Raw genomic sequence first — 21,862 nt, forward strand, 5'->3', positions numbered from 1 at the left:
TATCTTTAATAATACCATGATGCCGAGTAGTATCAAATGCTTTCCAAATATCTAGGTTCACCATCAGTAGATGTTGTCTCATGATAAAGGCATTGCGTATGTTGGATTCAATTTTGACAAGTAAATCTAGGGTGGACCTATTTTTGCAGAAACAATTATTAGTGATCAGAAAAAAGATTTTGGGAGTCTGGAATCCAGACGAGCCTCTGATGCACCACCTTTTTAAAGATTTTGCCCAAGCAGCTTGTCAATGATATCGGTTTGTAATTCTAAACTAGAGAGGAATCTTTGCCTGGTTTTGATATAGCACAAATATACGAATGATGCCATGACAGAGGATATGTATTTTCTGAGATGATCAGGTCATAAAAGAGTAATACAGGTCGACCATCACTAATCTAGCAGCATTGGGACCTGTGGGGTGCCGGATTAGTGAGTTTGCTGGATCACCGATGGTTATTTTAGCACATACATTTTACCCAACAGCTAACCACCTCCTTCTACCTTTAACATGTTGACTGCCAAGCTAATTTAAGAAAAAAAATTTCCCCAGGGGCCAAAAAATATTTAGGAAATAATTTGATTAATAATTCTAAAATAAATATTGTAATGTCAGTGTTGTCATTTTTTTTGCTCAAAATATATATAAAAACAAGTCTTTTTTTGTGCCGCATATATGTGGCCACATGTTGGTTACTTTATTTCTTGAGAAGCCGTGTTGGCCACACACGTGTGACACTATTATGGCATACAAATGAAGGTCGTTTGTGATTAGTTTATTGCACTCGCGGCGAGTGCTGCAATAAAACTAATTACGATAAAATAAACTCTCAAACATCGCAATAAGTTTGTTAGTATTGTTAGAGATTTTGTGAAAACAAGTTTGTTAGTGCGCTGTATTATCCATCATACTGTGTTATGTTTTTCCGCAAGCTTGTACAAGCGTGTTGTAAAAGAAAAAAAAAAAAAAAAATCTAAAAAGGAATGGCTAAAAGAAAATTAATATAGGAGGAACTGAGAGAAATTGCTGGAATCTACAATTAAGCAGAGTTAAACTTCTCACAGACACAGATGTAGAATAGATGTGCGGAAATTTGCCTTTAGTCAGCTGGTGGTTAATTGCTGGAACAAACTTCCATCTGTCATGGAAGTTGATAGGTTAAATAAATTTAAGGAGGAACTGGACAAACATTTAGAGGGATTTGTTTTGCAAAATTTTTTTTTTTTGGCTGATGCTGCATAAGCTCATAACACTTGCTTTCTTGCATCACATGCCACTACTACTACTAGACCGCTGTCGAGTTTTTTCTGATGCTCAACTTTATCTGTTATAGACAATGTACGGTGTTTGCGCTTTACACCATGAGAGGCACTTCCTTTATGCATATGTATGTTTTTCGTTAACGGCATGGTTGGGGCTAAATGTGAGCAGGCTTTAATAATAAATGCAGAAAAACAAGTGGAAATGGCTTGCCAGTGTTTACGAGTTCGCACTAACAGCTGATGCTGCAACCAATGCCACCAAAACAGTAGTGGCAGTTCGGTGCGCCGACCTGGGAAATTTGAAATTATGTCCGAATTAGTGGTGGAACCGGATTAGTGATGGTTGACCTGTAGTATGTAGAGAATGCTGTCTAATCCTGCTGCACTATTTGGGAATTTTCTCAAGAATTCTTTGAGCTTAGCTACAGTAAAGGGCAGGTTATACGGAAAAAAAAGATTAGTTGAAAAATTCAATTTATGACATTCTTTATCAGTTTTAATATGTTAAAGGAGGTCACATAAGAGGCAGAAATATTATAGAAAGATTTTGCTAAAGCAGTTGCAGTATCAGTAGGAGAAGGTAGGTCCTGCCCATTCCATTGTATTATTGGAAATTTCAGCAAAAAAAAAAATGTTACATACAGTACAGTTTTTCCTGATTTTTTTAATTATGGAATTATATAATACTTCCAGAGGTTAATAGATATTGGAAGCTACTGGAACAGGTACAGAGAAGGGCAATGACATTGGTGAGGGGAACAAAGGGTTGCTCTTACTAAGAATGACAAGTTCTGCAAATTGCAACGTATAGAGACTAGGCACTTTCAAGGTGATCTGATTGAGGTGTATAAAGTCTTGAATGGTTTGAGCAAATAATGCTGATGGGATTCTTCCTCTTCCTCAGATTTCACACCTCAAGGGGCATAAATTCAAGTTGAGGATATAAGTAATAGAGTGAAAAGATATAGAAAAACAGTAAAGAAATATATATAAAAGAGTAAAGGAACAAAAGAAATCTGTGTGTGTGTGTGTGTGTGTGTGTGTGTGTGTGTGTGTGTGTGTGTGTGTGTGTGTGTGTGTGTGTGTGTGTGTGTGTGTGTGTGCGTGTATGTAAAATTTACATCAAAAATATACATATAAAAAAATTTTATGATCGAAAATAGATAAGGATAGTGTCATAACTATAACGCACAACCCTAGTGTAGTTAGGAAGAGTCAACTCCCAAAACTGCACGAAAAGACAACAATGCAAAGTGTTTCTGACACAAAGCACATGCCATGATATAATGATAAAACAAAGGATTAAGAGATTAGTGCATTTAGAATGAATTTAATAGATTTAGAATTTAAAAGATTAACACCAAAAGGAATATATATGGGAGAGAATACAAATAGTAGACAAGTGGTTAATGGCTGACTCAACAGTCGAACAAAAAATAAAAAAGCACAAACAAAAGAAAGGAAAGTAGTAAAAGAACTCCCCACAACCAATTGCAACTAAAATGAAACCAAAATAAACAATAATACAATGGAAATATTTAGAGTGTAAAAGACAAAGATAATAGACCTCAAGAAGCAAAGAATTGAAAGTGCATAGTTCAATTCATGATAAATACAGCCCTGAAAAGGAAAGGAAGTAAATAACATACAAAGCAGCAAAAAAAAGGGTTCTAAAACTTTGAGAAGGAGAAAAAAACATGTATGATACTTTCCGTATGATACTTTCCAGAAATTAAAACGGAAACAATTAAAAAAAAAAAATCGAAAATCTTACATTACAGTAAAAAATAATTAACAATAATTAAAAATCAGATGAACACAATTAAAAATCAATTTAACGCAATTAAAAATTATGTAAAAAATTAATTTAACGAAAAAAATGCAAAACTATTTTCCTTCCCGAAGCTCACAATGCATTGACCGTATGTTGTGATCACAGAAATGAAAATTACTGCATAGGGGTGAGCAAGGAACTTAAATAGGGGTTATTTGTCTTCGCGCATGCACGTAAAGGACCACGAGTCAGAGATTAGATATGGCCGGCACACATTAACAGAATTCTCATGTAATTTAATTTCGACAGTTTCTGCAATTAATAGTCTTGTATAATTATGTTGGACACCAAGTATTTTGATCTCGTCAAATAAAAAAGTATGTTTTTCATTAGCGGCATGGAATGCTAATTCTGACGCTGCTGAACGAGAGGCCCGAACTGAGGCCGCATTAAATTGATTAACACGAAAATTCAGAGGAAATGGCTTACAACCCTGATAAGACGAGTTGCAATCAACACAAGAAATGTTGTATACTAGGTCATTTATTTGTATTGTGAACGAGGAAAGGACTGAGCGATTCTTCAGTATAGTGTGTGATTTCCATATTGGCCTGGCTATAATTTTAAATTCAGTATCTTTAAAGAATCTGTTAAGTTGTTTGTGCCACTGTTCAACATATGGGATAGAAATAAAATATTTTTTGATATTATCATTGTTGGTTGGTTGGTGTATTTTTTTGTAGTAGTAGTGGCATGTGATGCAAGAAAGCAAATGTATGAGCTTATGCAGCATCAGCAAAAAAAAAAAAAAATTCACACCAATCCCTCCAAATGCCTGTCCAGTTCCTCCTTAAATTTATTCAACCTATCAACTTCCACAACGACAGATGGAGGTTTGTTCCAGCAATTAACCACCCGCTGGCTAAAGGCAAATTTCCGCACATCTATTCTACATCTGTCTTTTCTTAATTTGAATTTATGCCCCCTTAGGTTCGTAATCTGAACAAGTGGAAGGATCCCATCAGAATTCAGCGTGCTCAACCCATTCAAGGCCTTATATACCTCAATCAGATCACCGCGCAGGTGCCTAGTCTCCAGCCACTGCAATTTGCAGAACTTAAGCCGCTCTTGGTAAAAGGATCCCTTCATTCCCCTCACCAATCTTGTTACCCTTCTCTGTACACGCTCAAACAAATCTACATCCTTCCTAAAATGAGGCCTCCAGACCTGTACACAGTACTCAAGGTGTGGCCTTATACAGAGGGATAATCACCTCCTTTTCCCTGCTAGCAAAATTCCTATATATCATTGACAAAACCCCATGACCTGCCCTGGCAGCCTGTTTGCATTGCTCAGAAAACTTCATATCTGCCTGCACAATTACTCCCAGGTCTTTTTCATTTTCTACCACCTTAAGTGTAGTACCACACAGTTGGTACATTTCTCTGGGGTTACTTCTACCCATATGCAGTACTTTGCATTTGTCAAGGTTAAACTTCAGTTGCCACTTCTTAGCCCATCTGCCCAAATTATCCAGATCCTGTTGCAGTAGCACACTGCCATTACTGTCATTAACAACCCTGCCAACCTTTGTATCATCTGCAAACTTCGACATTAAGCCTGATATACCTTCATCAATATCATTGATAAATATACAAAACAACAGTTGACCTAACACCGAACCCACTAATAACATTAGTCCAAGAAGAGCAGCACCCATTGATTACCACCCTCTGTCTTCTCGCACTTAACCATCCTTTTATCCATTGTAGCAACTTACCCTTAATACCTTGTATTCTATCCTTAGCTTGTACCATAATTCTGTCTATTGTAGTAAGTGGACAACCCCTGTTTAAGAATCTGCTGGTTAATATTTGTATTTCTGAGCCCAAAGCAGATTCTGTCATTGAATATTTATAAGCACTGAGAAATTGATTAAAGATAATCGATTTTTTGTAGTGATAGCTGAAATACCAGTATGCTTCTACATTATAACAGGTGATAGCTGTTATAATGTATAAGCATACTGGTGTTTGTAGGTTTACGATAGATGTTAAATTGGATTTTATCTGTGTTCCAAGTCAGTGTGAAATTTAGAAAATTTCATGACTTAGTATCCGTATTCTCCCTCTCCAATGTAAATTTGAGTCTAGAATGAATATTTTTAAACATATGTAAAATGTCTTGGATAGTGCTACTATTGGTAATGACTAGAACATTGTCTAAATACCTCCCATCGTACGTGATACGGGGTAGAAAAGGCATCAAATGTATACGTTCAAACGTTGAGAGATAGATCTCCAATATTAGGCCGCTCAAGCTTAATCCTTGGTAAACCAAAAATTTGCTTGTATACTTTGTCTCGAAAGGTGATATAGTTGGCTTCAACTATGTTACCTCGTTATATACAAACGTTTACATTTGTATATAACGAGGTAACATCTAGTGAGAATAAATTATCATTACCGCCAAGTCTACAGTCCTTAAGGTTATTAAATAGTGTATCATAGTTCTTAATCCCAAATTGTATTGCCTGTCTAAAGGGTTTTATAATGCTATATACATGTGTGGCCAAGAATGGAAATGCCGAGTTTCTGTAGGAAACAATAGGCCGAATAGGAAATCCAGTCTTGTGTAATTTTACCTGACCAAAAAGGGCAGGATTATAGTATGTTCTGGCCTTCAATTCCTTTAACTGAGCCATAGTAATGTAGTAATTTTTTCAGATACATGGTTAACATTTTATTGGATTGATCGACCAAACTGGTAAATAGTGCTGGGTCTACTTCAAGATAAGTGGAGGTATCTGATACAACTGACTCTAACTTATTAATATAATCAGGTTTATTGAGTATTACCACTGTATCTCCTTTGTCAGCTCTCTGAATAATAATGTCTTTATTTTCCCGAAGTCCACGTAATGCTGAACTGACATGTGTATTCAATTTAGGAAGTCGCGTTTCTTTTATGTTATTCACCACATGGTTAACTTTGTTGAATAAATAAATCTTTTTGTGGAACATTACAAAGTTCAAATTCAATATCAATTACGTTCTGTTTTTTAGGTAGTTTTCGAGGTGGTAAATTGTAATTTAATCCTTTCTATAAAAGTGAAATCTGGTCCTGCAATAGTGTACACGAGGAAAGATTTGTAACCTGTTAATACGTCAGTTCATTGAATGTTGGGGAAGGGGGTGTTTGTGAACTAGCTGAAGTATTCTGTGGTAGACCATTGTGCATATGTGGTGGGGGGTCATCACGCAACTCGTATGCATTTAGTCACAAGCTCGTGACCAAATGAACGTGTCTTGACCCTCCCAATAATGTATTCAATTTGTTAACATGTCTGTTTTTTTTTTTTTTTTTTCTGAGGCCTGTGCTTCATGTCGCAAATCCATGGTGGTCTTCAATACAGACCAGTCGTTAGGATGCAGATAATTTTTTAATTTGTCGAAGTTTCCTAACTTGGGAAATGTATTTTTGTTTATCAGAATACTGAAATCTTAAGGCAAGCCTAACTATATTACGTGATGTGGCAAGTGCTGGTTGCTTAATGCCCGAAATTTTATGATTTAAATTAACCCTGGCAAATTTTGGAATGATGTTGTTTTGAAGGCAATACTTTAGAGAAGAAATATTGTAACCTTAGGCCGAGTATCTTAGTGTTAATCTAATGTAATTTTGCACCAAGGTATTCAAAAAAAATCTCCCATAATTGTGTGTATCGATAGGTTATAAGAGAAAGGAAGTGAATGAAATAGTCAATAAGAGATTAAAAATAAATTTGATAGTATGAGTCAGAACTATAATGCTCAATAGTTTTATTTTGGTATATTAACATTTGTAAAAGAATAAGAGAAGTTTACCTCAATATGATATGTAGAACACTTCCGTATGATACTCTCTAGAAATTAAATGAAAACAATTAAAAAAAAAAAATTGAAAATCTTACATTACAGTAAGAAATAATTAACAATAATTAAAAATCACCCCTATTCGGTAATTTTCTTTCTTGTGATCATGACGTACGGTCGAAAAGAATGTCAGCTTCAGGAAGGAAAATCTTTTTGCATTTTTTCCATTAATTTTTTACTTAATTTTTAATTGTGCTAAATTGATTTTTAATTATTGTTAATTATTTTTTACTGTTAGATTTTCAATTTTTTTAAAATTGTTTTTGTTTTAATTTCTGGAGGGTATCATATGGAAGTGTTCTACGTATCATATTGAGGTAAACTTCTCTTATTCTTTTACAAATTTTAATTTACTGAAGTGGCTAATAAAATGTGTTCCTTGACACACATTTTAGATTAAATGTGCAGCAATACTTACATTCTAAGATCCCAGATACGAACTATGTTGCTGGCTGCACTGAAGAGAGTTGTTCCATAGTAATTAAGTGCAATATCATGAATAGTTGTCTCTCCTGAAGGTAGCTGCAGAGATCTGGATGGAGTATTCAGAATAAGAGGACCTGGGTTGGTTGCACCAGATGAACTAAAAGAAAGGTATAAAAAGTGAAATTTAACACTTTTAATGTACATGATCCAGAATAATGCTGTCACAGTTTGATATATGGTAGTGTTTTGAAGTAAAATCCACTATGATAAGAGCAGATAGTATTAGAAAAAAAAAATACTTGCAATTTGGTTTAGGATCCTTTATAACAAGTGAATAAATGTGTTGCATACTAATTTCTAATTTCGATTCATTATAAAAATATAATGAACCGAAATCTTTGCAGTATTTAAACAGAATGATGAAACAAATACAGCGGATATGGTATCTTGCATATAAATTACAGGTTTACACAAAACTGATACACCTTGGAAGTTGTTCTTGTTTATACTCTATTTGTTCTTTTTTTTTTTTTTTTTTGGTAGTTGTTGGCGCATCGGCTTCTGTGGCCAGAGTGCACCACCCAAGGTTTTTGCAGTACTTTGATCCAAGCCCGAGGCGGGATTCGAACCCGCGACCTTTGGGTTTCCAGGCAGGCACTTTACCCACCTGGCTAGCCCGGTCGGCTCTATTTGTTCTGTTCATACAACTAAGTCAGAGGAGTTTACAGTAAATCCTAAGTACAATAGTTAATTGTATTTAGCAATCACGGGCTTGAACCATGGATGACTCAAAGTGTGTGCTACTGCACTCTCGACCACTAGGTTATGTTCTTCCTCTTCCCCTTCCCCCAGAAAACTGTAATGGAGAATGATATCCAAGACCAGATTTAGTATTAGTGGCAATTACACAAGGGAAAAAGATTTATTATTATTATTATTAGACATATGGTGCAAGGAAGCCTGAAGCTTATGCTGCAACAGCAAAAAAAAATTTCCCGAGTTACCCTGAGAGAGAGAGAGAGAGAGAGAGAGAGAGAGAGAGTCAAAAGTAGAAAGGAATCATCAAGAAAGAGAAGAATGATGATATCCAGCTCAGGACCCTGGGTGTGCCAAGCCCATAACTCATCAGATGTGAGCCCCCCCATCAGCCAAAAATAAAAAAATACTAATCCCTCATCACCTGTCCATTCTCCCTTCTTTAAATTTCTTCCAACTGCTCACTTCCACAACACCAGATGGAAGTTTGTTTCCACAATCAATTACTGACTAGCTGAAAGCAAATTTCTGCACATTTATCCTGCAATCATTCTTCAATTTAAATTTATGCCACCTTAAGTGTGTTTTCTCAGGTAGAGTAGGGATGCTGAGATAGCTTATTCAACCCATTCATAGTTTTAAAGACTTCAATCAGATCTCTTCACACGTGCCTAGTTTTCAGACATTGCAATTTGCAGAAGTACTCAAGTTGCGGCCTTACCACTGCCTTATAAAATGGAATAATTACCTCCTTAGCCCTGCTGGCAAAATGCCTGTATATCACTGACAAAATTCCATGAGCTGTCCTAGCAATGTCTTTACTGGTCAGAGAATTTCATGTCTTGCTGCACAATTACATCCAGGGCTTTTTCATTCTCTACTACCTTCAGTGTGGTACCACAAAATTGCTACATTTAACTAGGATTACTATTATGAGAGAAGGTGGAGTTTGGGAATAACCCTGAGAGATAGAACGCAGAATAAAGATGCAAGACAGGAGATGAAAACTGCACTCAACTTTAAGATTAGGGAGAACAGACTTAGATGGTGGGGGCACATCCAGCACCACAAGTTTTCCCACACTGTGCTTAGCTGCCAAATTCCAGGTCGAAGGAGGAGAGGCAGGAGAGGCAGGCCAAAGATGACAATCGAAAGCAGAGTGTGGCAAGATATGCAGGAACTAGGACTCACTCCAGCAGACTGTGTCGACCCCCTTGGGGTCGACACAGTCTTCTGGAGTGAGTCCTAGGCTCACAACTGGTGAGTATGGCTGTCTTGGTGATTCCCGTCTACATTTCTTTCTCTCTCTCTCTCTCTCTCTCTCTCTGGATAATTCAGAAATTTTTTTTTTGCCCGATGCAGCATAAGCCTCAGGCTTCCTTGCCCCATATGGCTAATAACAATAACTGTACTAAGTGGAAGTTTAGTACGGTTGACACAGTGTAGTTTCCATCCAGGTCACTGACCCCTAACTGGGACAAACAGTGCGGATAAACTAACTATCTGGGATTACTATTACCCACATGCAGTACCTTCAATGCATTTGTCAACATTAAACTTCATCTACCATTTCTAAGCCTATCTGCCTATGTTTTATAGATCTTTTTGCATTGCATACTATGATTACTTCATTGTATGAAGAAGAATTTTAGGCCTGTCAATTTTATCCAATACCCAGTCATTTGTTCTTCAATCCAAGTAAGAAATACGCTGTATTCTCCTGTAACACCACATTTCAAATTCCTCAATTTTCTTTCAGTCAACTCTTTTCAGATTCCATCCTTCACATTCATAAATGGCAACTGGAAAAATAAACGAATCAATGATTCTCAGCTTCGTCTTTAGTGGCAGATCATGATCTCCCCATAATTTTATCAGATCAGTGGCCAATGTTTTAGCAATTGCCAGTCATCTCTTTACATCGTTTGTAAAGCATTCACTTTATTTTTTATTTATTCTTGACACTAAGTAATCAAATTCTTCAACTTCTTTGATATCTTGCCCATTAACCTTCACTTTACTGGAACAGAGATTATCACTTATCACCATAATTTTAGTTTTACACACATTCAGAAGCAATCCTTTTTTCTTACTTGCTTCACATACTCTGCTCAGAATTTCTTTAAGATGATCCTTAGAATTACAAATTAGCACAGTATCATCTGCATAATGAAGGTTGTTTATCTTCAGTCCTATAATTTTGATGCCAGTCTCAATCTTCCAAAGTTTCACGCATGATATCTTCAGCATAAAGATTAAAAAGGTGAGGTGACAAAATACAGCCCTGCCTGACACCGTTACCTATTGTGAAAAAGTCCGTGTTTCCCATGTTCGTTTTTACAGTTCCTTCCTGTTTTTGGTATAGTAGCTTGATCAGCTGAATTATGTGGATTGGGAAACCCATAATAGCCTTCATTTTGACTATTATGGGTTTCCCCATGTTAAACACAATCGAATGCTTTTGCATAATCTATAAAACACAAAATGACTGGAACACTGAATTCTTTGCATTTTTCAATAATCGGTCGTAGGCTTAAGATCTGATCTCTGGTTCCTCTACCCCTTCTGAAAACTGCTTGCTCTTCTGGCATTTCTTCTTCAAGTTTTCTTGAGATTATGTTCAATGTGATTTTAAGAAGAATCTTGCTAGCATGAGAAATTAGTTGTTGTAATTGAGGATTTTTGGCACTAGGGCCTCCTGGGCCATATTGTGCCTGTTCATGAATTAATTTTGATCGTAAATTGTATATTATGTCTTTCATAGATGGTAATCTAACTTTATGCATTTCAAGTATTGAAATAGTTCTTCAAAATTTGCATTTTTGCCAAGTATGTATAATAAAGTTAAAGGTTCCTGCAAATTAGATAGAGAATAGAAATTGGATTTTTGGATAGTTGCTTATTGAGGGCATTCTATTTGAATATGTTTAATTGTTAGCTGGGTGGTCTGACAGATGAGACATTGAGGAGGATTCTCTCCCATAAGCAAGAACAGATGCATTGTATAAGAATGACCAATTGGAAGTCTTGCCAAAATAACTTATTCTTGCCTGCTTCTTCTGAAACTAGAAGTCCACAGCTGAGGTTCTTTTTTAATCTGAAATAGTTTATTATTGACTTGTGTTTGCCACAGTTCTGACCATCGAGTCCTACATGCTTTTTTAATAGTGGATTTATAATCGGTGTATGGTTCTTTCAGATGGCAGAATGAAGTCAGGATGTTTAGCAACATGATCCACATGTTCATTACCTGGGATGCCGACATGACCAGGGATCCAGCAGAAGGTGACCATCTGGTTTGATATTGATATAATCTGTATCGGATCTGTTTCAGAATGGGATGGTAGGAAGAAGTAACAGACTGAATGGCGGTGACTGCACTTAAGAAGTCAGTGTATATCAAAGCTTACTTATATTATTTAGGGCCAGTTTCATTGCATATAATTCTGCGGTATAGATACTGCATTCAGTAGGAAGAGATACAGATACTGAGAAAGTAGAAGAAATTGCTGCAGCACCTATGGCTTCATCTGTTTTGGGGGCTATCAGTGTAGATAAATAGTTTTTCTGAGTTTTCTAAGATGTGGGCTTCATGTAGCTGCTGTAGGTTGTTGTTTTGCAGGTAGCGTTTTCCCCATCTCAGAAAAAGTATCACAACGAGGTGAAAATTGAATCCAGGGAAGTTCAGTAGCAGCATAGTCATCAAGGATATGCTGAAAGTTAATGCTACAACTGCTCGTGATCTCTTACAATCGAAACTGCAGGGCAATTTTCATTAGGTTTATTACGATATAACATTACATTTTAAGGATCAAACAGGTATTCCCAGCTGGGGTGAGATGGAATACTTTTAATTTTTGCAGCATAATTACAAAATAAGGTTTTTTGCCTGAGGTGCAATGGGGGTTCATTTTCCTCAATATATAGACTGTGGACTGGAGATGTTCTGAAGGCTCCCATGGCTATCCTTAGGGCACTATGCTGAATTGTATTTAACCACAACAAGGAACTGTTCCTTGCAGAGTCATACACAGGTGATCCATAATCTAAGCGGGACCGAATTAAAGTTCTATAGAGATGTGATAGTGTGTGTGTATCAGCACCCCAGGAGATAGCAGAGACAGCTCTTAAGATGTTCAATTTCTTTAGACAGGCCGTTCTAAGGTAGGCTATATGATTGGAAAAATAAAGTTTATTGTCTAGATACAAACCCAATAAACGAAAGTTATTGGTAAGAGGAATCAGGTTATTTTTTAAATATATTTTAGGATCTGGATGTAGTTTGTGTATTTTGCAGAAATGCATTGCTGCTGATTTATTTTCTGCTAAGAAATAGCCATTCCATTGTGCCCATGATTCTATTCTGGTCATGGATATTTGAAGTTGCCTTTCAATGGCATTCATAGTTTGTGACTGACAAGAGATAATCAGGTCATCAACAAACATTTATGATTCAACTTTTTTTGGTATGTTTTGTGTCATATTAGTAATTCTTATTGTGAATAATGTTGCACTTAGGATGGAACCTTGAGGTACACCTTCTTGGTCAAATGGTTTGGATAAACTGCTCATATATCTGACGTGAAATGTTCTGTAGTGTAGAAAGTTCTGTATAAATTGGGGTAACTGCCCCTTCAATCCAAAAGAATGAAGGTCCTGAAGGAAATCTCCATGTGGTGTCAAAAGCTTTCTCAATATCTACATTAACCATGACCAGATGCTGTCTCCTTACGAAAGCATTGAGGATGTCTGCTTCTGCTTCATCATCATCACATCTAAGTTTGAGCAATTCTTCCAAAACTCATACTGATTTCTGTTTAGCAGATTGTTGGTTTTCAGAAACCACGTTAGCCGCTTATGTACCATTTTTTCTAAAGCTTTTCCTCAACAGCTAGTTGTGAAATCGGCCTGTAATTATGCAGGATGGTATGATCCTTCCCTGGTTTCAGAAAAGCTAGAACAATTGAGTGATACCAGAATTGCGGGTAACTATTTTCTAAAAATATTCTATTGTACAAATTCAACAGGGAGCTTATTGCATTGTTTAGTTTTTTTTAACATTATATAGTACACTCCATCTGGACCAGCAGCAGTACTGGATGTTTTATTGAGAGACTTCAAAAGTTCATTTAGAGTGAATGGCTCATTGTACAGATGTGATACTTTAGTAGAGAAATTTATTTTGTTTTTCTGCTGATCCATTAATTTTTTTAAAGGTTTCATTGTATGAGGACACTGCTAATATATATTGGCAAATGATTTGCCTAATGCATTAGCTATTTCTGTTGGTGCAGACAACTCATGCCCTTTCCAGTTTAGGATTGAGGATGGGTACTGCACGTATTTACCATCAAATGCTTGGATTTTTTTCCAGATGAGTCTGTTGTCCGTGTACTTTTTAATAGTGGAAGTAAAACTTATCCAGGCATCTTTCTTGGCTTTTCTTTTTATTTGGCGGAACTTCACCTCGAGTCTTTTAAAGTTAATAAGATTACCAGATGTAGGAAATGTTCGAAACAAATTCCAAGCTCTATTTTTTTCTTGTTTAGCATATGTGAATTCTTAATTCCACCAATAACTGATGTATTCGTGTTTCCCAGGTTCAGATTTAGGTATTGAAGAAGTAGCAGCATGTAATATCTGGTTGGTTATATGATCGGTGACCTTATCTGTGGGATGGGACTGGATTATATCATTGTCAAACCGAGTTAGACAGGAGTATTCATGTCAACGTGCCCTACAGAATTTCCAGTTGGAGTACTGCGATGGGGACAAGTTTATTCGTGTTTGTATCCTGCAAAGGATCGGTAGATCACTGTTTAGTGGGTTATCTAGAACTGACCACTCCGTATTGGCATATATGGAAGGAGAACAGATTGAAGTTTATTGCAGCATGGATCCTGAAGAAAAATGGATATATGTAAGCTCACCAGTGTTTAATAGGGTAAGATGATGAGTATCCAGCATGGCTTCTATTAGTTTACCCCTTTTCTCAACTTTTGGAGATCCCCCATAGTGGATGATTAGTATTAGCAAAGGCATATGATGCAAGAAACAAAGCTTATGAAGCATCAGCCAGAAAAAAAAAAAAACCACTTCACCCCTCCGTTCGTTCGAAATGCCTGTCCAGCTGAGCCTTAAATTTATTTAGGCTATCAACTTCCACAACAAGGGATGGAAGTCTGTTCCACCAACCAACTTCCCGCTGGCTAAAAACAAATTTCTGCATATCTATCCTACATCTGTCTTTCCTGCTCAATTTGAATTTATGCCTTCTCAGGTGATTATTCTCAGCAAGAGGAAGAATCCCATCAGCATTGAGCATGCTCAAACCATTTAAGGCTTTATACACTTCTATCAGATCACCTTGCTGGTGTCTAGTCTCCAGACACTATAATTTGCAAGACTTAAGCCTTTCTTCATAAGAGAGCACCCCTTTGTTCCATCCAATAATCTTGTTGCCCTTCTCTATACTCGTTCCAGCAGCTCTACATTCTTCTTGAAATGAGGCGTCCAGACCTGTATACAGTACTCTAGGTGTGGCCTGACCATTGCCTTATACAAGGGAATAATCACCTCCTTATCCCTGCTAGAAAAATTCCTGTATATCATTGACAAGACACCATGAGCTACTCTTGAAGCCTGTCTGCACTGCTCAGAGAACTTCATATCTGCCTGCATAATTACCCCCAGGTCCTTTTCATTCTCTACCACTGTCAGTGTAGTACCACAGAGTTGATACGTTGCTCTGGGGTTGCTGTTTCCCATATGTAGTAATTTACATTTGTCAATGTTAAACTTCATTTGCCACCTCTCAGCCCATCTGCTCAACCTTTTCAGATCCTGTTGCATAGCGTCAGCAGTGTCCTTAACAACCCTGCCAACTTTTGTATCGTCTGAAAACTTGGATATTAAGCTTGAAATACCATCATCAATATTATTTATAAATACAGAAAACAATACTGGACCCAACACTGAACCCTGAGGGACTGCACCAATAACATTAGTCCACGATGAGCAGTGTCCATTGATTACCACTCTCTGTCTTCTCCCCCTCAACCACCCCTTTATCCATAGCAGCAATTTTCCTCCAATGCCACACTGCTCCAATTTGTGCAGCAGTCTTCCATGTGCAACAGTATCAAAAGCCTTTCTAAGATCCAAATATATATCAAAGTTATTCCCTGCATCCAGTTCTTTTGTGACTGCATCATAGTATCCAATCAAACTGGTCAGGCAAGACTTTCCCTTAACAAAACCATGCTGTGTCCAAGCTATAACTGAAGTCTTGTCTAGATGATCCTGCAGTGCTTCTTTGACCAGTGCCTCCATTAATTTTCCTGGAACAGAAGTTAAATTCACAGGTCTATAATTAATTGTGTCAGCCTTTGATCCTCCTTTGTGAATTGGGATCACATTTGCAAATCTCCAGTCTAAGGGTACCTCCCCCGAGTCCAAGGAAGCCCTCATAATTATGGCTAAGGGTTTGCTTACTTCCTTTGCTGCCTCCTTTAATATAAGTAGATAGATCCTACCCACCCCAGGTGCCTTTCTTGTGTTTATCTTCAACAATTTCTTCTCCACTTTACTCTCAGTTATTACAAGATTATCTAACTTACTGCCAGATTTGAATACACCTCTGGCATTCCCCTTGCTGAATAACTCCTCATGTGTGAATGTCAATGCAAAATACTCATTTAATTTATTAGCTACCTGAGCAGGATCATCAACAGTTGAATCATCGATATCAAGTGGACCAATCTGATTCATCCCCTTCCTTCTAGAGTTTACATAAGTAAAGAACTCTTTTCTGTTCTTCTTTGCATCCCTTGCCAAAGATTTCTCATAATCTGCCTTCGACTGCCTAACCTCCTTTGTAACTTGGTTATAGATCAACCTATCTATCATAGGCTTCTGTGTCATGTGTTAATTTATATGTAACCCATGCATTTTTCTTCTCTGCCATATGTCTCATTAGTTCATCTGACATCCACTTAGGCCTAAACCTTGAACAATATTTCTTAGTTGGTATGTAAAGTCTAGTAGCTTCCAAGATAAGTTCTTTGAATGCTTCCCATTTTGAATTTGCTGTTGGTAACATCATCAGTTGGTCCCACTGTATAGAATTTAAATACTGTCTCAGACCATCGTAGTCACCTTTACGAAAGCAATAACCCTTCCCTTTACCCCTGATGGTAGTTACCTCTGAGTAAATCCCACTTCAGCACACTGTGATCTCTGCCACCTAGTGGTTCCTCCATCTGCAGATTCTTAATGCACGAAGAATCACTACTGATAATCAAATCAAGAGTATTACCCCCTCTAGTTGCCTCCTGAACATGCTGATGTAGAAAACAATCGTCCAATAAATCCACAAAAGCCTTGCTAGTGTGCGAGTGACCAACCCACAAATTCCAGTCAATATCTGGGAAATTAAAATCCCCCATTATAAGACTCTGATTTACTGGCCCACTCTATTTCCCTGTACAGTTTCTTATTATACTCATCAAAGTCATTAGCCCTATAGCACACTCCTATTCTCAATTTTGATCTCCCAATGCTTATATCACAACAAACTGACTCCACACTGCACTGTCCAGTGATGTCAACTGGCTTCACTTCCTTCGATTTTATGCGTTTCTTAACTAATAGCATAACCCCTCCTCCCTTCCTATCCTGTCTGTAAACCTTATATCTGTGTGACACCACGTCTCTAATATCCCAACAATATCTGCCTTTGATGCTTTGAGCAATACCTCAATATTATTGAGGTATTATATCCCATCAAATTCATCAAATTTATTTACCAAACTCCTAGCATTGGTGTACACTCAAGTATACATGCATCTGTTCTTTTTCTTAGCTACCCTAACACAACCCATGTGTTTACTTGTACCGCAATGACTCACAGCAGTCTCTGAAATATCCTGCATCTTGTTTTCCAGGCTTCTGCTCATTCCAATAGAAGCAGTGCAAGAATCACTTTCACCTCTGCCAGTGGCTACTGTTAATCTATTACTCTTGTATCCCCCCCCAAGCTACAGTTTTCCGACCCACCTAACACTGCCTCGATAGCATCAGCAAATATTCTTGCACCCTTTCTATTTAAATGTATCCCATCCCTGTAGAAGCAGTCCCTTCTGTTAACAAGTATAGACCAGGCTGAAAAAAATTCTACCCCTTGATCCTTGCACAGTCTTTCCAGGGCCGAATTGATCGGCAAGGCTCTCATCATATACTGCCTCCTATCGTGTCTGGGCAGAATTGCAGACACTTTCAAATTCAACCCTAATTCATGGCTTTTTTTCAACAGTGACCTGTACTTATTAAGTAATTCTTAATATAATTAGGCCAATGTGTGCACCTTTTGTGCCCTTAAAAGATGATATCCGCTCTACAACATCATCAACCTTTGCACCTGGCAGACATACCCTGGTCCTGTTCCACCTATCCTTTTTACAAAGCATGTTCCCTGTTTCCCTGACAATAGAGTCACCAACAACTACTAGTTCCTGTGGGACCAGCTCTGGAGTTGATGTGGGCAGCTGAGAGCTTGATGGACCCCTCACTTTAAATCCTTCGAGGGCATCCACCCTGTCCTTCAAGCTCTCATATAGGCCCATAACAACGCTGAGTTGTCGCCTGATTTCGTTACACTCCCTGCATTGCGCACACACAAAGACATCCCCCATGGCAATATCATGTCCTGTACCCGATTGCTCCACAAACATCATGCAAGCAGTGCATTTTAAAAGGTTGTGATTCAGAGGGCAACTGCCCCACTCAGTTCTCCCCTGAGCCACAGCACTGCCATTAGCTTGAGCCTTTTGTTTTGCTGCTCTGGTCTGAGTCATGATTTCGATTTAATTTCAATAAATTTAAATTTCAGTACAAAATTACAACCCTAAACTTGTATCCCAACACAGTTATAATGCTATATATATTTTTCAGTATCAAATATTATCTACGAGTTCTTTTTATATAATTTCTATATCAAGTTATGTACTAATTGATTATGTTTCGTTTGTAATCTAAGTCGTTATATGTATTTAGTTAAAAGTACAATTTAATTGACAACGAAATTTATCAAAATTAGTAGATTTTGCTGATTAATTGACAATATTATATTATATACTATATATACTATACTAATGCTATCTAGTTTGGGATATAACGTTGTATTGTATAACAATGGCGCAAGTTACGAACGGTAAATCTATGGACACTTATGTATTAATTAACTTCCAAATCTCACTGTCTCAATTCAGAATAAACTAACGATCCTGACTTTGTCTATAAGCTACTTATAGAAAATAATTTGATGTATGAAATGGTCAATAAAGCGGCTAAATATGGCTAAAAAACTTCTCGTTCAGCAGAGTGCAACTTGTAACACGTGGATATGATACCCTTACCAATACTTTTATGCAATTACAAGGCTGAGTAAAGAATAAATACACGAGATTAATCAGAAAAACACAAAATAATGCTATACCACTAAATTTAAATCAAAAGTTTTAGAAAAAAACATCAATTTCAAATCAATAAATAAGAAAATCCACTTAGCGGCTTTGAACACGTCTGGCTCCCACTAGCCTTGTCAGTAGATTTATTATGGTGTCTACAGGAGTAGGGAGCTCCTGTCCATTCCAGTTCAAAATTAGCGAGGATAATGAAGGAAATTTGCCATTTAGTTGTCTTATTTTTTTCCGTATTATTCTTACATCAGTATTTTTATTGATTGAAGTTGCAAATCGGATCCAAGAGTTTCTTTTAGCTTTCTTTCTGATGTGTCGGGCCTTGGCTCCGAGTTTCTTATAATTTATAAGATTATCAATGGTAGGATATTTGTGGAATATTCTTCAATGATGAGCATTGAAGTCTCCGAATAAGCAGAGGGGAGATGGCAGCTGATCTATTAAGTTTTCTAAGTCATCCAAGGAGAAAGAGAAATTAGGAGGGAGATATATAGAAGCTATTGTGAGAGTAATACCAATTACAATGTGCACCACCACTACCTCAAAAGGAGTCTGAAGAGAAACATGTTTGGATGGACTGTTGTTTCTGACAATAATCTCCACCCCTCCATGAGCTGGCGTGTCCATACTCTTATCACGTCTAAGGATAGCATAGTCCTTAATGGTAGGACACACTCAAGAATTTGACAGTTTCCTGTAAAGCTATGCCAGCTGGCTTGTACCGATCGATAAGATCCTGCAAATCATCTTTTGTATTCCGAAAGCCTCTACAATTCCACTGAAGGATTCCTCCCATTATGTGGTTTTACGACATGTTTTTGGTTCTGACTGCTTTTTAGTTGTAGTTTGCTTGTATCTATCTATTTTTGTTTTGTCTTTCTTAGAAAAGAAAGGGCAGGTCACATCCATCTCATCAGTTTCATGTAATTCTAGGATTCCATCATCTGAGTCATGGCGTTCATCAATGTCCATTCCGGTGGGGAGTGAAGATTGTGATTTCATGGTTTCTGACACTTTTGCTTTTGTTCAGGAAACATTGGTTAGTATGGTAATTGGGGTGTTACTGGCTTGTTCAGTTGTTTGTTTGTTGAGAAGGAGACTGTTTCGAGGTAGCGAGCAAAGAACGTACCGAAGTAGCAATGGATATATTTGGAGGAACTGATACATCAGTTTGAATCCCCACTGATTGGAAATGCTGAGTGGCTGTGGCATACGCATGTTTTGTTTCTGTTTTCAATATTTCTCTTCTCGCCTCTAAGTATGTCACTTTGTTTTCTACTTTATATTTTTGAATTTTTTTCCCTTGCTTCCATAGTTCACATGTTTTTGAGAAAGCCGGATGGTTACCCTCACAATTTGGACAATACGGAGTGGTAATGGTGCAATCAGATTGATTATGCTCTTTTGATCCACAATTTGAACATATTGCCTCACCTCGACATGCAGCCTGGAAGTGTATGTATTTTCGGCATTTGATGGGATTTTGGATGTACAGTCAGACACGGCAATACAGATAGCTTGCTTTCACAGATGATGGTAAGCTAGGAGTGTTAAAAGTGAGAATTATGCTCCTTTGGAACAAGAATACTATCTTTTCGAGTCATAATTCTCCTTGCTTGGATGACTTTTTGTTCGTGTAGCTCTCTGACAATTTCCTCCTCTAATACTGTTAATAAATCCCATTCTGTATTACTCCCTTAGAGGAATTTAGTGTGGCATGGGGAGTGACTTTTATTGGGTATCCTCCAAAAGTTGTGAGCTTTAATAGCTTTGTAGAATGTTGAGGTTGTGTAGCCTCAACCGGGTTGAAATCGCCTTACCGATTTAGGTGGGCCTGCAGCAGTCTCAACACATTTCTGCACAAGAAAAGGTGATAATTTGCTCAGTCTGTTCAGAGAGTGAATGTAAGATGAGGAAAGCTGGTATCTCCTCTTGAGGGGTTGTTTTCAACCTCTTAAAAGTGGTTGAGAAGTCATTTTCATTGTCCTTTATCATTGTTCTTGAGCTTGATGGCTCTAAAGGTGGAAATGAACCGTTTTCCATCTTTGCTCCTTCCAGCCCTCTGGATAGTGGATTTCTTCTCCCAGGTTACCGCCCCCGCCACGGGGAGACAGGAGTAGTGCAGCTAGAGTGACCAAGCAGTATAAGGGTTAATATGTAAGTTTAAAGGGGGGGAAAAAAAAAAGTGGATTTCCTTTCTTAAAACTTGCTTACAATTCGTAAGACTAAGTTATTGATTAAAGAGAATGTAAAAAAAATTTTTAAACTAAAGAAGAACTGTGGCTCTGAGTAAATGCTCTATGAATCACTCGGAAAATCGCTTGATCACTATAACACTTGGCATCTGTGACCATGAGAAATTAGGCTAATAGTCCTGTAATTTGAGCAAATTTTCAGATCTCCTGTTTTTGGCAAGGGGGTGAAAATTGATTTCTTCCAATCTGATGGCCACCACTGTCCTGTTTCTCAAATTTTTGCAGTCATTTTATGACAAAACTCTGCGCCCTTCACGCCTATAGCTTTAATCAATTCCACTGGTATTTCATCATTTCCAGGTGACTCGCCACATGTTAGTTCTCTGATGGCTTTTTTGACTTCTTCCTTCAGTGGAACTGTTTCATGATCACACTCTTGAAAAGGGGGCAGCAGGTCATTAGTGCCAGCAGGTGCTTGGAAGAGCTGCTCAGTATTCTTTCCACCTTCCTTTGATTGTGTTCTCCTCTGTTAAAATTTCCCCTTTGAAGTCCTTAATTACATTAAGTTTTGATCGGAACTTTTGTCTTAAGGACATAATTACATCATTATACAACTTTTAAGCGACCTGGAGCGAGGGGTGTTGGGGGTTTCAGGGACGGATGGCAGTCATCATGGAATAGTTGGGTATATGGGATGTGTTAGGGTAACAAGGAATAGGCATAGGAGCATGTATGCTTGCATGTATACCAATGCTAGAAGTATAGTAAATAAATTTGATGAATTTGAAGTGTTGGTCAAGACATCAAAGGCGGATATTGTTGGGATAGCAGAGACGTGGTGTCACAAAGATATAAGGAATGCAGAACTGGAATTTGGGGAGTACAATGTGTACAGAAAGGATAGACAGGACAGAAAGGGAGGGGGTGTTATGCTGTTAATTAAGAAAAACATAAAATCAAAGGAAGTGCACCCAGTTAATATAGATGAACAGTGCTCTGTTGAGTCAGTTTGGTGTGAGATAAGCACTGCGAAAGGAAAAATAAGAGTAGGAGTGT

General features: G+C 37.5%; 1 protein-coding gene across 2 annotated transcripts in view; it reads right to left on the reverse strand.

Annotated features, from left to right (window-relative positions):
- The window catches only part of LOC150087230 (kinesin-like protein KIF21A), a 779,086-nt gene that overhangs the window by 42,631 nt on the left and 714,593 nt on the right, over positions 1-21,862 (reverse strand). For both annotated transcript variants that reach the window (XM_090371900.1, XM_090371899.1), the window contains one exon: positions 7,370-7,534. In XM_090371900.1, the coding sequence (XP_090228026.1) occupies positions 7,370-7,534 (165 nt within the window). The remainder of the gene's footprint in view (positions 1-7,369; positions 7,535-21,862) is intronic.

The sequence above is a fragment of the Mastigoproctus giganteus genome, chromosome 4, assembly GCF_048544385.1.
Source record: "Mastigoproctus giganteus isolate SK-2022 chromosome 4, ASM4854438v1, whole genome shotgun sequence".
In the NCBI taxonomy this organism is placed as follows: Eukaryota; Metazoa; Arthropoda; class Arachnida; order Uropygi; family Thelyphonidae; genus Mastigoproctus; species Mastigoproctus giganteus.